We start from the raw sequence: 21,996 nt of genomic DNA on the forward strand, positions 1-21,996 counted from the left end.
CAAGCCATCACGATGTAACTCGAGTCGATTCTATTAGTAATGGGACCACGACATGTTGAACCAGGAAAAGACAGGTCAAGGGAGGCTGGGTATGATGTAAGACCACAGTTGTTCTTGTGGCATTCATTTTTGCATCGGATTCAGTGGCGACGGGTTGTCAACCTGTTGTGATCGAATAGATCAAAGGATGGAAAAGATTCGAGAGAAGAGGTATCGCTAGGGCAATGATTGTCAGACGAGGTGTCCTTCAGAGGTCATGTGGGATTTCGGAGCGTGTGTCTCTGGCTTAGCAATCAAGAAGGTGTCCGGTGTTACATATAGTTGGCAGGCAAGTTGGGATCAGGAAGGTCTCGATCATTCTTCAGGAAAGCAGCCATGTGGTAGCAACAGGAGTAGGAGCGAATTTAGTGAATGGGGTTTGTGTGTGGAATTGTTGGGTATTCGGAAGTCGCAGTGATCGGTGATTTCGTTCTTTAAGGAGCCTTAGGATATTAAGGGTGGAAAGTATTCTATTTAGGCTGGTTTTCTTATAGAATCAGTTCGATGATAATTCGGTGTGGGCAGTATGTCAGAGAGACAGACCATCTCAAAAACTTCAGATTTTAGGTGGAGCAAATGTGATCAAGTTGCAAGGAATTCGTTCATCTCCAGGTTCTAAGACCCTTCAAGGGTTGGTTTCAGTTGCCTTGTGAAGGTTGTGGTAATCTCGGGTTTGTGGTGGTGTGGCTCAAGTTGTCTGGTACGTTGGGGATGGTAATGCATGATTTCGAGGACGAAATCTAATTTAAGTCAGGGAGACTTGTAACACCCTGTTCTGAATCGATTCCTAGCCTGAGGGTGTGGGCCGAATATCATTCATCATAAGGATTAGGGCCTTTGAAAATGTAGGATCTAGGCACATTTGGGTGGGAGAGATGTATTAGAAGTGATCTGGGTGTTCGGTTCGTGTTTTGGAACCTAAGGGTATTTCTGTAAAGTGGCAGTTCGGGCTTTTGGTGGAAAATGGATTTTTGTTCCGAAGGTCTTAAGAAAGGTTTGATTTTTTAGAAGTGTAGAGCTTCTCGTCACCTTTCCGTGGATATAACGATCATTGGAATCGGACTTGTAACGAAGAAGTTATGGCCTTCGGAAGTTTCATGGTTTTTAGGCTTAGCTGAGTACACGGGGCGTACACAAAGAGTACGCGGGGCGTACTAGGGAAAAAGGGATTACGCTGGGCGTAATGACTAGGAGTGGTCGCGAAGGTTCTCTGGAGTACACTGAGCGTACCAGAATTACGTTGTGCGTAATTCCGTCAGATTAGAACCCTATTTTAGGGTCTTAGACCCTATTTAAACTCCTTATGTCATAAACAAACCCTAATATCTTCAGCCTCCACCCCTCTAAACACTAGAAATCATCATATAGAAACCATGGTGGCATTTTGGAGCTTATGGAGTCCATTTTTGGGATATTTGTCCCATTTTCAAGAAGATGGAACTTGTTGCAAGGAAGGGAATAAGGGAGGAGCTTATGGATCTGGATTTAAGTACTCATTTTCAGCTTGATGAATGTATAAAGCTTTGCACTTGATCATTCATCTCTTAGATCTACCATTTTTGGGTTTTGGTTTCTTTTGGTCCCAAGGTTCAAGCTTTATGGTTCCAAATCCGTTTTTAGGCTTGGGGTTGCCACCCTTGATGCTATTTGAGTCCCTAAGGCAGAAAGTTGCCATCTTGATGGTCTTAATGGGTTCATGCTTGAGTTAGGGTCACGTTTATGGAAGTAGAATACCTTTAATTTTCTGGTTGTTACATTGTGGAACCCTAAAGAAGGGATGGACGAATTCTATGGGGAAGCCCACATAGAAATCGTCCATAGGAGGCCTTCTGGAAGGGTTATGTGGACTGCTTAAGGCCTAAGCAATATAATTAGGGTTTTGACTGAACCCTAGCAGCTCACTTATAAGTAACCCCCTGGCTTCACAATTTCGGCTACCACAACCCTAGAAGGATTCAAGAGTCGAAAATTACCTCTTCCCCTTCTCTCTAAGATTCTCCAATTGTTTTGGTGTTTGTGATTCATTAGAGGCATCGCATTTGAGGTGATAGGTTCTCAAAAGCTCAAGATCATCAAGCTACAATCAAAGTTAATATCTTAACTCTTCATTAGATGTAGAGTTTGTTTTTTTGTTGTATGCTAGATTAGGGTTTAAGAGCTTTGGATGATTATTGGATGTTCAAATAGAAAAACCTACATCTAAAGCTTTAGGGTTTGCATGTGCACCGTAGGATTGATGTTTTGCTCATAACCCAACAGTGGTATCAGAGCATAGGTTATTTTTCTTTTGTATTTGATGCATTGTTAAAATTGTTCAAAGCTGAAAATCGAAAAATCTTGCCTCTGCCTGATGAACTCGTCGAGTCACCTAATGAACTCGATGAGTCAGGGCAACTTGACGAGTCCATTTTGTGACTCGGCGAGTCGGGCAGTCTGATGACTGATTTTTCAGGATTTTGACTGAAATTGAATTAGGATAATTACCAAAAACGTTTTTGGCTATTAAAATCCAATTTTTTCAGTAAGGTATGGACTATCCTAATGCAATTCAAAGATAATTGTCATAAGAGTAAATTACACGGATCGTCTCTCGTCCATGTGCCAAAATACACGTTTAGCCCCTATTTTCAAAAATTAACTCGCACCATCCCTATATAATTCTTTTTTCACTTGGATTGTCCCTACGAACATAAAATGTCTATTTTTCCCTCAATAATTTCTTTTTCACTTTTATATTAATTGTTTACTCTTTTCTGATTAAAAAAAAAGCTGAAAATAAAACAATAATCCACACCCACCCACCCACCCACTCCCCTCCCATTCCCCTTCTCCAACTTCGTTTCCGTTGATCTCACCCTTCACTCTTCTTCTCCTTCAGTCTGACAACCCTAGTTAGACAACGGCCATCGCTGCTTCTCTTCTAAACATTTTCCATTGATTATGATACGTCATGATGATAAAAATCGAAGGTTATACTTCCGCAATAGACCACCGGTGAACACAACCCTATATGAGACACTTGACGCTGGAATCGAATTCAGACACATCCTCGTGGTAAGCGTTCTTCAAATTATTTGAAGATGGAAGTCGGGGCTTTGATACTCTCATTCAATGGTCAAGAACAAGGGTAGTGTTCATCGTCTTCAACAACGATGATTTCACTGGTAGCTCACATGTCAGGCCCTTTGAGGCATTCCACGTTTGTTGTCATCAAACATATTTGTTGGTGCTTCTGGAAGACCTGACCTCATTTTCCCTAATATTGTATCATTTTCCCTCAAAGCTTTCAACAATTTGCTTCTCATCTCTATTTTCTTTAATTGGTTTTGGTTCTGCCTATCTGTTATGAACCCTAGATGCTTTAGCTTCTCTCTTACTGTTAATTTTGATATTTTTTTGGTTTAGATGGTGATATGGATCCATTAGAAGCAGCCTCATCGAGAAGTGTTTTTTATAAGATCAACATTGAAAGTGGGTAGTTACTGATTGATGGAAATGGAAATTTCAGGAATTTTTTATGGCTTTTCAGTGGTTTCTGCGATGTTAGAGACTGAAAGAGGTTTTTGATTTCTTGTATGTATTAATCTTCTACTGAAAACAATTGATGTAGAAGAAGTTTGGAAATGGATGCCTTTTAGTGTTTTGGGAATAGAAATAAGGTGGTGGTCAGTGGCGGCGGTCAAGAAGGGTTTCCCGGTGGTGGTGGTGGTAGACATTTTCAATGGTGCTAGTGGTTAACTTTCAACGAAAGAGAAAGTGGTGTATATATATATATATATATATATATATATATATATATATATATATATATATATATATATATATATATACTAGGTTAAAACCCGTGGAAATCGACGGTTGATAAATTGAAATAGAATTATAATTTTCATTTTCTTTGTATAATAAAAAAACATATCAAAGTTCACAAAAAATGAAGAATAGTGATATTGTAATTTACATGAATAAATGAAATGCAATAAAGTGTTTTAAATTGTTTATTTAATATGATGGATGAAATATTATTTTTTACAAGTAAATTAAATATGGTACAAAAACACTGTTTATAAATTCTGGAAAACTTCTTTATAAACAACATTGGAAGTTTGATTTGTGAGGGCACCGTCCTTATCTAAAATTAATAATTTTAATCCATCTCTGCTTTGAACTCTAGATAAGGCAACATACAATTGCCCATGTGAAAACACTGGATGTTTGAGAAACAAACCAACCTTCGATAATGATTGTCCCTGACTCTTATTAATGGTCATTGCAAAACATACAGCCAATGGAAACTGTCTTCTTCGGAATTTGAAGGGAATCTTCTTTTCTGATGGAGTTAAAGACATTCTTGGAATAAAAGTACGGTTTCCAATATTAGTTCCAGATATGATACGCGCCTCAATAACACGTTTGCCCAATGATATAACCTGGAGTCTTGTCCCATTGCATAAGCCATTTTTCTGATCAATATTTCTCAGCAACATAACTGGAACACCAATTTTTAAAACTAACTTATGGTTTGGTAAACCTGATACCTTTAGACCATTTAAAACATCAGGTGAATATAAATTTGCATCAAACTGATCATGGACAAATTCAGATTGGCATATACTATCTGAACTTAAGTATTCAACCTCATCTCCTGGAAACTTCGATAACAAACGATCGTTTTCCTGAACGACTTCATTCTTTGGAGCAAGTATTGCTCTTTCTTGAAAATAACTTGTATTGTTGTAGTTTTCCAAAATTGAAGGATATACAAAGTCGATTAATGAACCTATAGGATCATGTGGATCATCAATGAGAATATCATCTGGAATATCAATAACTGTTTCACCATCGTTGATACCACCAAGTTTGCCTTCTCCTATATCCAACAACCATTCTGCAAAATCTTTGATTTTTTCTATATCAGATTGATCCCTTCCAACAGTTAGCCTCATGTTTTTTGTTAATTTATGGATCTTGCAATGTTCCCATAAATATGAAGAACTTAAAGAAGCATTAACAATGTTTTGTCTACTTCCACCAGGAATAACAGGTAGAATCTGTCTGAAATCTCCTCCAAAAACAATAACTTTCCCTCCAAAAGGAATATCTGAGTTGCTAGAATTTTCAGACCTAAATACATCTTTCAAACTTCGATCTAAAGCTTCAAATGCATGCTTATGGACCATAGGAGCTTCATCCCAAATTATCAAAGAGGTTTTTCTCAATAACCTAGCGAGGTCACCATCTCGACTTATTTTACAAACAGAATCCTCTGTTAGTTCAAATGGAATTATAAATCGAGAGTGTGCTGTTCTACCTCCAGGCAATAATAATGAAGCAATCCCACTTGAAGCAACATTTAAAACAATATGACCATCACATCTAATAGCTGCAGATATTGTCTTCCATAAAAAAGTTTTACCAGTCCCACCATAACCATAAACAAAGAAGACACCTCCTTTATTTTCTTTAACTGCACCCATGATATCAAGGAAAATGTGACGCTGCTCATTTGTCAATGCAAGAAACATACGATCAAACTCAGCCTTCATAACAGGAATGTCATAATCTAACTCCTCAGTGATAAGTCGATTGTTTGAAGAAGAAACAGAATCTACATCTGGAATAGGCATGTTTTTATAATTTTTGAGAGTGGAATTGTTCCTTTGTAAAACTTGTTCTATCTCGAACAAAGTTAAGTTCTTAAGTTGATCTTCATTGAGTGATAAGTCTGGAGGATAAAGAGCAAATTAATTAGAATTATTATTAACAATTTTTATTTATAATTAAAATAATAGTTAATGTATGTTTAAAAATAAATAATTGAGTTTTTAAATAAATAGTAATAATAATAAAACTTTAATACCTGGAGATTTGAATCTCTGTCGTTGGTTATAAAGAATTCCATCTGCTAAATATTCCCATGTGTTTTCCCAAACAACCTCCGGTTTAGACATACTGTTACACATCAATAATGTAGCAAATAAAAATCGTAGGTAAAAACCAGATCCATAATGATTTGCTTCTTTGATTGCATTGATGTATTCGTTGTCATCATCCAAGAGCCCAAGAGCATAACAAGCATCCCTAAAAGAAGAATATAGTTCACCATTTACTGTGCGGATTTCTTCAAATGATTTCGGACCTTTGACCTTATTTAACAAAATTCTTAAGAAATAGGCTTCCCCTAGATTAGGTGAAACCGAATGAATTCTACCAATGCACTTTCCTACCTCCCGTGGCTTCCAAATCCTATCACCGCGTTGCCAAACAAACTTTGTAGGGAATTCAACATATGTAAGTTTCCGTGCATCACTGTTAACTGCATTACACTCCATCCAAGCTGTGAACATTGAAGAAGCAACAGAAGTTTTGTCGAGAACATCGTCAATATCATCGTCTTCCCCATAAATAATTTGTTGTTGACCAGGCAGATGAAAAGGCAGTCTAACCACAGAAGGATACCTGTAATGAGCATCATATGTAAAAATTCGCCATGATGCTTCACAGGCAGATGGATATCTACAGTCGTAATACTCATTGATTTCATCGACCGTATCATTATTATCACATTCATTATTGCTTTGTTCAACGACAACTGTAGCTCTATCAGGTCCCTTGTTTATGTATTTAAATAAATATTTTATAGAAGACCCCTGATTGCACCATTCAACATTAATATGTGCTTGATATCTTCTCAATAGATACTTGTTGTATGGAACAACATTTCTATTATCCAAATGCACACCCGATTTTTCAACAAAATGACCATCGTTTCTTCTCCTATATAAGGGAAAACCATTTTGATCAACAGACGTATGGTTACAGAATTGCTTTGGAAAGTTTTTAGAGCATTTTCCGTCCACCATGCATGGGCAATTGATATTCTCAGCTCCACATGGACCATGAATCATGAACTCATTCACAAGTGAATACAATTCTGGATCTTCATCTCTGTTTGGTATCTCGGCGGAAATCACCGGGTCGATAAATTCAACAGTCGGTAACTTGTATTCAGAATGCATAAATAGACATATATGACTATGCGGCAAACCTCTTTTTTGAAATTCTATTGTATAAACAACTGCAAAACATTTTGAACAAAATAAAATTGTAATAGACCGTAAGAAAAAATATTAAAAAAACTTAAACTTTTATGGATTATGAATAAAAGATAATTCAATTACCTGCTTGAATAATGCCGAAAATGTGATTCTCCCTTAGGTCTTTAATAAATGCATCAAGCTTGATCTTGAACAACCTACATAGTATATCAGGTCTATCTTCTGGTTGAAGTGAAGTATCCTTAAGAAACCTTTTAACCTCAGGCCATTTGGGATTACACGTAAAGGTTATGAATAAATCAGGATATCCAAACCATTTACAAAGCGACATGGCATCCAAATAGTTTTGCAGCATATAGCGCACACCACCAGTAAAGGATGAAGGTAATATGACACGTTGGCCAATGTTGGAGATATTTGTATTTCCTTGAGCTTTTTGGTTACGTAAATTCTCATAAGAATCACATCTGAGAACATGTTGTTGCCTGCGTATATAATACAATCTCTCACTTTCAATCATAGTATACGCATCCACCAAAAATTGTTGAAATAACCTTTTTGAATTTAAAATTAGTGAGAACGAATGATCCCTGTCTTGAATTCTAAAAGCGAAAAATTCTCTCATTGTACATTTCGCCCGCTTGTTTTTTGTAGATGTAACACCTCTATGAAGAATATCAACGCTGTAACCATCATCACCATATGGAAATAGTAGCGGATATTGGAGAGGAAGATAAGAAGGATGCAATTCACTGATACGTTGTAGAAATCCGGATTTCGTTTGAACAACAATATCTCTATTTTGAACTGAATCAGAAATGTCACCTACAATTAAAGCAGCAACCTCAGAAGCAGTTGGTAGGTTATATGTCCTTCCATCTCGATCCCTTTTTCCAATAATTCTTAACTTCACATCAACTTGAGGATTTTTCTGAAAAACATCTCTTACCATTCTATAAGACCTAACCAAGACATTATTTGAATCTAACATCACCTTCAAATATTCAATAATATCATTATCAATGGATGTAGATTGATGCTTTTCCCCACTAAAAAAATTGAATATATACATAATATTAGTAAAAAAAAAGATAAAAATATAAAAATTAAATATGAATAAGAAGTTTGAAAATATACCCAAAGCATTTTTGTCTATTTGAATTTTCGTTCTCGGTATCATAAATGTATAACTGAGAGAATTTCGGTTGCGATCCATCTGGTGGTAAAAGGCTTCCAATACTATGATAATTTTGGCCACCAAGTCTGAAAATGTATGGAGCATTTCCTTTATTGATTGAAGAATCTATTTTACCACCCATCGACGTAAAAGAAAACATTGAATTGTAACGTCGAATGTTTTTCATGAAGTTTTTGCTTTTAGAATCTGTTAGTCGAAACATTTTTTCATAATTTGGTGGTGGTTTCTTTAAATCTGGTAGTTGAACCTTGCCATAACCACAACATAATGAATAATTTGTGTTCCCTTTTTGTTTTCCTCTAATAGATTCATTTTTCCATAACTTTGCATGACATGTTTTACATACAACAATTTGATCACCATGATCCAAATATTCTGTAAAAAAATAAAACGGTATAAGTAAAGTATTTAAAATTTTAAGTTTATAAAATATGGTATTTTATTTGTAACAGAAAAAAAAACAGGTATACATAGTGATTACCTTTGGAAATACCAACTATTAGGTTATCAGTAAGGACTTCATGTATATTTTCTACATCTGTTGTCAAGTCAATCAATGGAATAGGAGATAAATCTTTCAACTTTCTTTTTAATTTATGACATCCTGTACTTAACTTGATTGATGATGAAGAAGCAGTTATTGTAGATGCATTTCTACATGTAACATTAACTGTAAAAAAATAGCGATCATATATAAATTTATTAGAAAGTGGACTAAAGTAAGTTTTGAAAAAAAAAAGTTATTACCATTTGAAATGTTAGATAACGGAGTTCTAACATTTATATACAAAGAAGATGATTGTAGGGGTGAATTTTGTTTTCCACGTGATTTATATGGATTGACATTTTCATTTTGATGAACAATCTCTTTTGATTGATCTGGAAAAGAAACTTGTTATAAAAATGGAAGACATACGTTATAAAATATAATTAGAATGTAGGCAATAATATAAAATGATGATAAAGCATTTTTTTTATATAGGTAAATGTAGTGTAAAAATTGAAAAATAAAATAAGTAAATTACAGTTATCCGTGTTTTTGAAAACAGTTGAAGCAGATGGATTGAGAACACTCGATTTTGTTTTCATTTTCTTCGATTTCTTATTATCCAGATATAATTTTCTTTGTCTTCTTTTCTCTCTTGCTTGCAAATAGTACATATTATGGTTTGCTTCTGCATAAGAAATAAAAGTATATGATATAAAATGTAAAATAAAAAATAATTGAAAGTTGGTTAACATTATATTTTTTTCGTAATAATATATAATGAATAATAATAGTGAACAAAGAAATGTACCTTTGTGACCGTTGTTAACAAATACCGCAGATGATGAATATTCAGTGGTCGATGAAGAAGGCAATGTATTTGCTTTTTCTTGTTATGTCAATATAAATCATATTTATATGTTATTAAATGATCTATTTAGGCGTTAAAATGTTTGTAATAAGAAATTTATAAATAAATGTTAAAGAAAAAACGTACCATTGTTAGCTGAAGTAATAACATTTGTAGTGGTTGAAGCTTGTTCGATTGATATAGTGGACAAGTTAATGTTACTTATATTATCTAAATAAAAACTATTTAATTTTCTACTCTTTTTAGAATTAAACGACTTCATGATATGTCTGCAAAATAAACAAATAATAACAATTAATTTATAAAATAAGATGAAACTTAAAAAATATAATAATTTATCTAAATAAAACCTAATTAATTTGTAAGTCGGTTAAATTTTGGTAAATAAAATATAAACAAATAATATTTATTTTAAACAAAATATAATATAGAAAATATAAGATATAAAGCAACATGATGATTTTGACATATATTTGCAATATTTTTTTATATAAATAAAACGTAATTAATTTTTAAGTCGGTCAATTATTGGTAAATAAAATATAAACAAATAATAATTATATTAAACAAAATATAATATAGAAAAGATAAGATATAAAGCAACACGATGATTTTGACATAAATTTGCAATATTTTTTATACAAGTTTGTAAGTGGAACCATCCTTATAATTTGGTTGCATTTAAATTTTTTTATATTATTACTGAATAAATTTAAAACATAATTTTTATCATTCTTTTTTTTTTCAAAATGTTTTAATCAACCAATACAATAATTCAATTTTATTTAATATTATAGAAATGCATTTACACTTTTGTATTAAAAATGAACCGTAAATTAAGAATATATGTATTTATATTATATAGTTTATTTTTATTTATAAATCTTAAATAATAAATTTGTAGCTATAATATCTGTGGTTACAGACAAATTATACATTTTGGGAAATGGGAAATGTAATCGGCACAAACAGAAGCAATCCTCCTCCCACCCATTTGTAACTTTACCTTTCTGGATTTGAAGGTTAGAGAAATTGGATGAATGGTATTTATAAATCCAATATTATTGCTCTAACAAAATCGTTATGATTCACCACCCATATTGAAATCGTTATCATCCCGATTACAGTAAGTATCGTTCATTCATGTGTTTAATTTCTAACATTTTGTTTTCATCTATCGATTTCTTATATGTATGTCATCAACCGAAGTCGATTACATGTATATGCTACATATTCATTTGTTTTTTCTTCCTTCGTTTATCTAGTTCGGGTATCCACTAATATCTATTTAGAATATTTTGCAATTTCATCGTATTCGTTAATTTTTTCTCATAGAAAATAGATTAAAGTAAAAATAAAACATACCTGTTAATTTTGCAGTAGAATCGATGGAGTAGGAGTGTACACAGAAGAAGACATACAGAGAAGTGGAAAAAAACGTAAAATTATTGAAATAAATTATTGGCTGTTTTGAAGACTTTTCAGCAATCAAAACTTCAAAATTTGAAATTTGAAATTTGAAAATGCGATTATTCAGGTGATTATTCATACAGAATATTTATGTACTTAATTAAATTAAGAAAAGATTGATTTTTATTTATGTAAAATATACAAGATTTGGAAATCGACAAATTTGATGATTTTTGTTGATTTCTAAATTTATGTTTTCAATAATGGACCAGCAACGAAAAACATATGTATGAACATATAAATTTGTTTTTTGGAACCTGAACAGGAAAATGATGGTCCAGAGATTGGTGTTGGTACATTTTTTACATCTGAGAAGAAGAGTTATGCAGAAATTGTTGTTGCTACACTGTTTTCCAGGTGTGTTGTTTGTTGTTATGTTCTTTCATCAAGGTAACATATTAAGCCAATTAGTTTAATTGTTGAATATTGTAGTGTTTTTGGTGAGTAAGAAAAGAAATAAAACCATTGCAACAGTTCAACTTTTGTTAGTTTAGTCTTTCAACTTAAGGGCAATATGGTCTTTTTTTGAGTAAATCGGTTACAATAGTGTAAAAATGTCGGTTTTAAACTTGTATAAGTATATGTGTTAAGTAGTTTTCAACTTAGGGGTAATATGGTATCTTTTGGATTAATCTAAGTGTAAAAGGGTAAGATGGTCATTTTAAAACTTGAACAACACTTGTGAATTATAAGCACAATACAGTTAAAGAACATACATATATATATATATATATATATATATATATATATATATATATATATATATATATATATATATATAGCATTGAAAGTAAAATAATATACTGAGTAAATAAATATAAATCTAAAAGTATATAATTTTACATTTTTTTCTATTAAGTGGATGCTTCTTCAAAACACATTCGTGTATACAACTAAGTGCTACAGTTTGTCTCATTTCATTGACAAAAAAGACCATTTAAAACCGACATTTTGAAATTAAGTTCTCATTATCGTTAAAAATGTGAATAACATTTGTGAGTTTTAGAAAATATAGAAGATTTTATTATTCAGAATACATAAATAGCAGAATTTTTATTATACATATTGGTTGATTTATTTATTTGTCTTAATTATTAACTGCCATATATTCAATACTTTTCTACTTAGGGGCAATATGGTCTTTTTAAAGTAAAAGAAGTGGAAAAGGGTAACATGACAGTTATAAAAAATAAAAAGTATATCATAGATTATAGTAGAAGTTTTTTTTATTCAGAATACTTAAAAAAAAAAGTAAAAATAACAATATACATTCAGTTTTTTGTTTTCAAAAAAGTAGAAGTAAATGCAGTGGATAAGGGATAAATGGTTGTTTTAAAACTTATATAACATATTTATCAAATACCTTTCAACTTAGGGGTAATATGGTCTTTTTTGGAGTAAATGAAGTGTAAAAGGATAAATGGTCATTTTAAAATTTGTATAACGTATGTATCAAATACTTTTCAACTTAAGGGCAATATGCTCTTTTTTTGAGTAAATCGGTTAGAGAAGTGCCATTATGTCGGTTTTAAACTTGTATAAGTATATGTGTTAAGTAGTTTTCAACTTAGGGGTAATATGGTATCTTTTGGATTAATTGAAGTGGAAAAGGGTAAGATGGTCATTTTAAAACTTGAACAACAGTTGTGAATTATAAGCACAATACAGTTAAAGAACATACATATATATAGCATTGAAGGTACAATAATATACTGAGTAAATAATTATAAATCTAAAAGTATATCATTTTACATTTTTTTCTATTAAGTAGATGCTTCTTCCAAACACATTGGTGTATACAACAAAGTGCTGCAGTTTGTCCCATTTCGCTGACAAAAAAAACCGTTTTAAAACCGACATTTTCAAATTAAGGTCACATTATCGTTAAAAAATTTGAATAACATTTGTGAGTTTTAGAAAATATAACATATTTTATTATTCAGAATACATAAATAGCAGAATTTTTATTATACAAATTGATTGATTGATTTATTTTTTTTTAATTGTTAACTGCCATATATGATATACTTTTCAACTTAGGGGCAATATGGTCTTTTTGAAGTAAAAGAAGTGGAAAAGGGTAACATGACAGTTATAAAAAATAAAAATCTATATCACATTATGTATAACAGTTGTGAGGTTTAGAAAGTATAGTTATATATAAGATATTTATAAAGCATTGAAAGTAAAATAACATAATGAGAAAAAAAAAATCGAAACCTATATCATAGATGATAACAGAAGTTTTATTATTCAGAATACATAAACAGAAAAAACCAAATAGTATTTTAGTAATTCAATTTGTTGTTTTTGATACTATAATTATAGAGAAACAGCAATGCATGTGAAATATTAAAATAGTAAAATACATATAGAAGCAGAATTTTTATTATACAGATTGGTTGATTGATTTATTTGTCTTAATTGTTAACCGACATATATGAAATACTTTTCAACTTAGGTGCAATATGATATTTTTGAATTAAAAGAAGTGGAAAAGGGTAACATGACAGTTATAAAAAATAAAAAAGTATATCATAGACTAAAATAGAAGTTTGTTTATTCAGAATACATTGGATACAAAAAAAAAAAGTATAAATAGCAATAAAATTAAGGAGTTTAGTATTGATTTCCTTTTTGATTTTTTGTGTTGTTTTATAATTTTTCATTTATTTTTTATTTTTTGTTTACTATTGAAAGAGCAATATTTTTGGCTAGTAACAGAAGTTGGTGATGTTAAGGTTAGTAGCATAAAACAATATTTATTATTTGGTGATGTTAAGGTTAGTAGCATAAAACAATATTTATTTGATCATTTTTACTGTCAGTATGAAAAAAAACAATATAAATGAAGCCAATGAACATATTTTGAGTTTTCTTTCTACCTAGGACATGCTAGAAAACAGAAAAATAGAATAAGTTAGCATAAAAGCTAATGTATGTTGGTATCCTTCTAATATGCAATAAGAACATAAAAGAGAATGAAACAGACTTTGTGCAAATAATATGCAGTATATAATTAATACGAATTGACAATTTTTAGATCTTTATGCTTTAAAAAATGAATCAAATTCTGCACATTCAAGTCAAGTGACGTGTGATAATTACATAATGAACAAACCAAAAGGAATAAAAGGTAAGAAGAAAATGGGGACCAAAATTAAGATCAATGACGAATATTTTAATAGGGTAGCGTGATTGTTAAGTGAATAATAATTTTGGGATTATATGATGTTCAGAAACGTGAAACAAAATAACATAGTAAATGCCATTAGAGTACTGAAAAAGTTGAGCCAATGTAATATGAAGAAACGAATATGAAAATCATAAAATTCCAATAAATCCAACTTAAAATAAAGAAACTTAAAAATGTAAACGGCTTAGGAGTCTATGATGCTGAAACAAAATTAAGCACGAAGTAATATTGTTTGTAGAAGTAAAGTGCATTTACTTTTCTTTCTTGGGTACCAAAAGAGGGATTGGTTGTTCATCTGGTGGTGACAACCGAGGAGTTTTAGAAGTAGACAAATTCTCCATTTCATCAAGATCTATGCATGTAGCAAGGTTTCTTTTTAATTCGGTAGGTGTAGAAAACAACTTTGTAGGACTTGTTGCAGTTGAGTTGTCCCTAGCACACGGTGTTAAATTTTCACCTATGTGTGAAAAAGAATCCTACAATAAATTTTAGTTAGTTCTTATACATTAAATTGAAATATTTAAAAATTATATTTAAAAAAGTAGAACCTTCACAACTTTGGTCTCTTGGGAGGCAATATCTGAAGAACCAATAATGAATGAATCAGAATTATCAGGCTGCATTATAAGATCAAAAGAAAATGTTATTTTACTCATGTATAATTGGGCCAATGTCGTAAATATATATATATATATATATATATATATATATATATATATATATATATATATATATATATATATAATTGTTGAAAAAAACCTGTGAATTCAGATTCTTTTTCTCTAGTTCATCAATTATGTTTGCATTCTCAGTCAATCTTGCTATCCCATAAATATTACTTTTATTATCCACATTGTAACTCGTGATATCAATTTTAATTGCCAACTTTTTGTCAACAACAACTTTCAACTCCATTGGATACAAATCCAAACTGATGCCAAGCTAAAATAAAAATAAATATTGTTAAATATTTTGTATGTAAAACATATAATGTATAACATATAGAATATATTAAAAACCATAAAATAATTACCTTCTTGTTTTTATCATACAACTCTTTAGCTGTGTATTTAAACAGCTTCTTTGCTTCTTGATCAAATAAGGTTAAAGTCAAAGTTCCTGTGTTGTCTTGAACCCGAAGTGGGATTTTAAATCTAAATAAAGTATAAAATGATATTATATTAAAAAATTATGATAAACATATATTGTTTTTATATAAAATAAATATGTAATACCTTGGAATAACCGAAATTTTGGTATTTTTGCAATTAGGATTAGAACATTCATAAGTAACAATTTCGGCCACTTCATGAGAACCATCAACCTTATCAGTAGAAGACTCTTTTTCTTTTGCTGACTTGTAGCAGTTGCTACAAGCAAGGTAAAACCATCGTATGTTTTGACTTATTCCCTTAACAGTACCAACAATAATGACCGTTTTCTCCTTGAAATTTAAAAAATGTGCAATGTGAATAAATGTTAGTATGCAAAAATGCATTATAGTTTCGTTATAACAATATACTTTGGTTGTTTCTTACTAACAATATAGTTTGTTTAAAAATAATGTAAAGTACCTCTAAAGGTTCAAACAAATCATCAATGTTAGAAAACATATGATTTTTGAGAAAGTCATCGTGTTCCGTGTTTTGTTTTGATGCAATCATCTTGATTCCACTTGACGAAAGTTGTTGTCCATTTTCAGAAACCAATCTGTTAATTCATAACAAAAAAATAATTAAATTAAATACATTATGAAAAAAATAAATCTCAAACTACAATGGTCATTATAAATATAAGTACTTATTTTTGTAGCTTGTAATCTCATCGATATCATTGTTTATGAACAACCTACTAACATCAAAGTAAGTGGAGGAAAAAGGACGACCTGCAAAAACACTTCTGATTAATTAATTATATATAAAATTTTAAAAAATACATTTTAAAAATAATTACAAACCATTAATAAACTTCACTCTGGCAAACTGAACAATAACAACAACCGGTGCAAGGCTGTTATTATTAGCCAGAAATTCTGTCATGTAGTATGCATTATGACCCCACAAAGTTACCTTCAGCTTAGTATCCCTGACAAGAATAAAAAAATATTGTAGCTAATATATAAGAAAGTATATTATTTGTTTGTCATAATGGTAAATACTCTATATCTTGAAGATGCAAGAGCATTTTGTGTTTTGATTTATCTTCTTCAGATGTATCCATACGCCCATATTCGAATATGTGTCCAATAATATCTAGAAAAGCAACAAAATAGATTGCTTAAGTTAAAAAAAATTATCAATTTGTAGCAGATAAAAAAGAAAGTAGGATGTTATATAACAAAAGTTAATATTAAATGAACTAACCAAAAGATTTTGACTCCAGGATGTTGTTCGAAACGATTGTATTGAAGTCAACAAAATCAAAGCCGTGTGCAGATCCAGAAAAGTTTTCACACTCTTTCACAGTTGTATCGTGGTAAAAGTTAAGTTTTCTTTCTGGATTAGCAAACTTAAAATTTAAAGTATTTGGTGCGACATTAGGTTTCTTCACATATATCGAACTATCTTCTTTAAGATAGCGTTTGAATTTTGGAAACCATTTTTTCACACAAGATGCATGAATTTTCCTTCCCTAAAAAATAAACAAATAACAAATAATTATATATAATTGTTTATAAATATATACAAATTTTTACAAAAATAATAATTGAATATATACATCATATACCTCCTCATCCATCAAAATCATTTCTATCGAGTATGTTTCTTTTGCATTGAATTTTGACTTTTGAGTCCAAAGATGTATGATTCGAACTTTAATTGTGAAATCATCCTTGATTGAATCAATTTCCTTTATAGGAGTAATATGTTCCATTGTACCTTGCAATTAAAAAATAATTGTTTTGTTAACAAAAATGTTAAAATATAAAAAGAAAAATCGAAAGCCATTGATTGATTTATTTATATATTTGTCTTAATTGTTAACTGGCATTTATCAAAACATTTTCAAGTTAGGGGCAATATGGTCGTTTTGGAGTAAACGAAGTGGAAAAGGGTAACATGACAATTATAAAAAATAAAAAACTATATCATAGACTATAGTAGAAGTTTTATTATTCAAAATACATAAAAAACAAAAAAAAAAGTAGAAATAGCAATACACATTGAATTTTTTGTTATTCAGAATACATAAATAGCAGAATACATAAAAAACCAAATACATTGATTGATTGTTATAGGTCAGATTTTATTATTCAGAATACATAAATAGCATATTTTATTATTCAGAATACATAAATAGCAAATTTTTATTATAAAAATTGATTGATTGATTTATTTGTCTTAATTGTTAACTGCGATATATCAAATACTTATCAAGTTAAGGGCAATATGATCTTTTTGAAGTAAAAGAAATGGAAAAGGGTAACATGACAGTTATAAAAAATAAAAAACTATATCATAGACTATAGTAGAAGTTTTATTATTCAAAATACATAAAAAACAAAAAAAAAAGTAGAAATAGCAATACATATTGAATTTTTTGTTATTCAGAATACATAAATAGCAGAATAAATAAAAAACCAAATAGATTGATTGATTGTTATAGGTCAGATTTTATTATTCAGAATACATAAATAGCATATTTTATTATTCAGAATACATAAATAGCAGAATTTTATTATAAAAATTGATTGATTAATTTATTTGTCTTAATTGTTAACTGCGATATATCAAATACTTATCAAGTTAAGGACAATATGGTCTTTTTGAAGTAAAAGAAATGGAAAAGGGTAAGATGATAGTTATAAAAAATAAAAAAGTATATCATACATTATAGTATAAATTTTTTTATTCAGAATACATAAAAAAAAAAGGAGAAATATCAATATACATTCAGTTATTTGTTTTCGAATTAAGGGCATAGATTGATTGATATAGCAGATTTATTATTTAGAATACATAAATAGCAGATTTATTATTTAGAATACATATTTTATTATTCAGAATACATAAATAGCAGATTTTTATTATAAAAATTGATTGATTGATTTATTTGTCTTAATTGTTAACTGCGATATATCAAATACTTATCAAGTTAAGGGCAATATGATCTTTTTGAAGTAAAAGAAATGGAAAAGGGTAACATGACAGTATACATAGACTATAACAGAAGTTTTATTATTCAGAATACATAAACAGAAAAAACCAAATAGTATTTTACTAATTCTATTTGTTGTATTTGATACTATAATTATAGAGAAACAGGAACGCAGGGGAAAGAGTAAAATAGTAAATATATATAGAAGCAGAAATTATATAACATAGAAAGACAGAATGAATATACGTAAGAAAGGTAAACCTGGTTGATTATGCAGTCCAGAAAAAGAAGGCGATTGGTATACGATCGATATATGAAGAACAAAAACAAAACAAATGAGTATAAGATCGATGAGTATAAGATCGATATATGAAGAACAAAATCAAAACAATGTAGTATCCCTTACCAGACGATGAATAATCGACTTATTCGTATTGAAAGAGGAACGTAAAGAGGAACGTAGGTGTTTGTGTATATACATATATTTAAATTCAAATTAGAAAGACTTTGCCTGATTTTTTGGGATTGTTATTCGATTGACTGATTATTTGGGATAGAGATAAAGTTTAGCTCATATTTTATTCCTAATTTGTTGCAGATTAATATGGTATAATTGATAATTAGAATTTTGAAAATCAAATTTGCTGTTTTTGGCGGATTTGCAGTATTGTTTCAACGGAAGGGCAAAGTGGTAATTTCAGTTAACACTATTGAGCGGGAAAATGAATGGAGTTGGACGCAAGGAGGTTACACGTGTCTGTATTTGTACTGTTTTATTAGTAGAGTAGATATATATATATATATATATATATATATATATATATATATATATATTAGGTGGACCCATATTTAATTAAAATATTTTTAATAGTTAAAAATAATCTGAAATATTAAAAGTAAATGCAAAATAAAATTGAAAAGGGTATTATAGTCATTTCATATCCTGTAAGGGATTAAGCGTGAAAATTTAAACTAACGAGGGATGAAACGTGCAACTTTTAACCAAACGAGGGACGAGCCGAGTTAATATTTGAAAATAGGGATCGAACGTGCATTTTGGCACATGTACGAGGGACGATTCGTGTAATTTACTCTTGTCATAAATAAGATAATTACTTGTTTTATATGATAAAGATTAATTATTTGTATTTTGATTTGAATTATCTTGACAAATAGATTAGGTCAAATTATGTGATAAATATTAATAATATGATTAATTAATTATTTTTCAAATTTGATCTAAAAGATGTTTTGAAAAGTTTCAAAACTTGTCCTAAAGTTTTGGGATTTAAATTTTTAATTAAAAGTTTTAATTTTGAAATATTTAAATTCCAAACCCTAGAATTTTACAAGTTTAAAATTCAACCCTTATACTATTATAATATTATAAGATTAATAATTATATATATATATATATATATATATATATATATATATATATATATATATATATGTATAAGATTAAGCTAGTCTTACCATTAGTAGGGCCTCATTCACGAAGTTGGTCTATAAGGGGGTATAAGGTTGCTGCCTATAAAATAACAGTTTAATGGGTGTCCACTCTCACCCACCGCTTCCTTGATTGGTGGAGGTTCGTTAGTCGAACGGGTAGGATAGGGCAACTAATTCCTCGTTAATAAGTATATTGATTAATAAAGTAACTAAATTTTTTTATAAAATTCTCAGTCTTAGTTACTTTAGGAAAAATGTGAAATGATGTTACTCCATGAAATTACACTTTGCACCCTGCCAAGTCGTTAGTGGAGCGTGCGTGGATAACCGGCACACTAATTTGGGACTAGCAATGCTGGAAAATGGTGGCTCGATGTTTATCATAGATCAATGGAGCATGTGTGGTTAACCGACACATTGATTAGGTGGTAAATGACATCGAGTGTACCAAGTATATTTGCATGATTATTCATACCTTGTTTGTGATCCTCGGTATCCCAATCACAAACTTGAAGGGCATATCGAGATTTAAACATGTCATTAAAAAGTTCAATGAATCTCAAATGATCTACGAATTTTAATACATTTAAAACTTAATTGTCTTTTTAGTTTTTCATGGTGGAAATTGGTAAATCGTCATTTACCTACCTTCAAATTATTTGCAATTAGATTACGGCTCTTTTGAATTGGAAATAATTGTGGAATCCCAATCAATTGGAAAATGCCAGACCAAAATAGAGAATAAAGAGAAGAACAATAAGATGAATCTTGAATGATTTGATGATTTAAATGAAGTTCCTTACAAGATTCACACACACTCTTTTCTTCTCTCTGCTTTCTCTTTCTATCACACCTTGAATTACACACACTTAAGCTCCTCTCTCTCTTGGCCGTACAGACTCTCACATGCACTCCTTGCCCTTACATCTATTTATATGGAACATGGGCCAATTGTAAGTCCCAAATTCGCTTGACGTATCAATCAAATCCAATTGATGGTGCAGAATCCCAATAAATTGGATGGTGCTAGATCAAAATAGAGAAGAAGGAGAAGAACAATAAGATGAATCTTGAATGATTTGATGATTAGAAATGAAGTTCCTTACAAGATTCACACATACTCTCTTCTTCTCTCTACTTTCTCTCTCTATCATACCTTGAATTACACACACTTAAGCTCCTCTCTCTTGGTCGTCCAGACTCTCACATGCACTCCTCACCCTTACATCTATTTATATGGAACATGGGCCGCTTATAGGTTCATGGCCGTAAACACCTACCTGGGCCGTGAACAGATTTTGGTCTTAGACGGAAAATTACAATTGCCTAGAAAAGTAAAGTATAAACCATATTTTTAACCCAAAAATCTCCCCCTTGGCTTATAACTTTCTTTTCTTATTGACCCAACAAACTCCCCCTAAAAAGTAGCTGGCTATTCTTGTCAATCATTATTTGGAAATTGGCTTCAGCTTTAATCTTCGATTTCTTCACAGCATCAAGATGAACTTGATGAATCTTCAATAAATGACTTCACCTTAACCAGTTGGGCTTTTCTTCAAAATTTGACTCTGAACGCACATTGGGTGAGGATGCATCTTGTAGTTTCTTGAAAAATGGCGCTTTCAGCTTGAGAATTTTTAGAGAGAATATCAAAGAGAACGAATCTTTTGGATCACTTCAACAGGTACAAGATAGCAGCAAATTGATTGAGGAGGCTTCAATGCAATCTGTCACATAATCCTCAAGCCAACTCCACCTTGCTTCTGGGGTTGAAAGATTGAATGTTGAAAGAATAGTCTTCATTTCTTGTTCCTTCGAATGAGAATTCTTTGATGATCACGGATGAAGTCTTGGCTCAGAAAATCTCGATACAGTCTCTATAAGTCTCAACTACATTTGAATTCACTTTTCAAGACAAAGAAATTTTGAGATAAAAACAAAAACTAAAAACAAGCTCAGCACACAATATTTTTGTATTTTTCATATTTTCTGAAAAATAAAACAGAAACAAAAATATTTTTGGATTTTTGATTTTTCTGAAAAAGAAATAAAATAAAAATAACACTATTTTTGGATTTTTCATATTTTTCGAAAAAGAAATAGAACATAAACAAAAATATTTTTGGATTT

At 30.4% G+C, this 21,996-nt stretch overlaps 1 protein-coding gene across 1 annotated transcript; it reads right to left on the minus strand.

The window, feature by feature from the left end:
* Positions 1–4,100: 4,100 nt before the first annotated feature.
* Positions 4,101–17,190, minus strand: LOC111898119 (uncharacterized). Its single transcript, XM_052765913.1, has 20 exons — positions 17,044–17,190; positions 16,680–16,947; positions 16,475–16,568; positions 16,274–16,401; positions 16,117–16,201; positions 15,891–16,026; positions 15,552–15,760; positions 15,350–15,470; positions 15,076–15,258; positions 14,865–14,933; positions 14,572–14,792; positions 9,777–9,919; positions 9,591–9,668; positions 9,318–9,467; positions 9,040–9,171; positions 8,774–8,962; positions 8,232–8,667; positions 7,218–8,143; positions 5,897–7,114; positions 4,101–5,761 (listed from the first exon to the last, which is right to left on the minus strand). The coding sequence occupies exons 1-20, from the start codon at positions 17,188–17,190 to the stop codon at positions 4,101–4,103; spliced, it is 6,594 nt and encodes a 2,197-aa protein (XP_052621873.1).
* Between the last annotated feature and the right edge of the window lie 4,806 nt (positions 17,191–21,996).

The sequence above is a fragment of the Lactuca sativa genome, chromosome 7 (genome assembly GCF_002870075.4).
Source record: "Lactuca sativa cultivar Salinas chromosome 7, Lsat_Salinas_v11, whole genome shotgun sequence".
In the NCBI taxonomy this organism is placed as follows: Eukaryota; Viridiplantae; Streptophyta; class Magnoliopsida; order Asterales; family Asteraceae; genus Lactuca; species Lactuca sativa.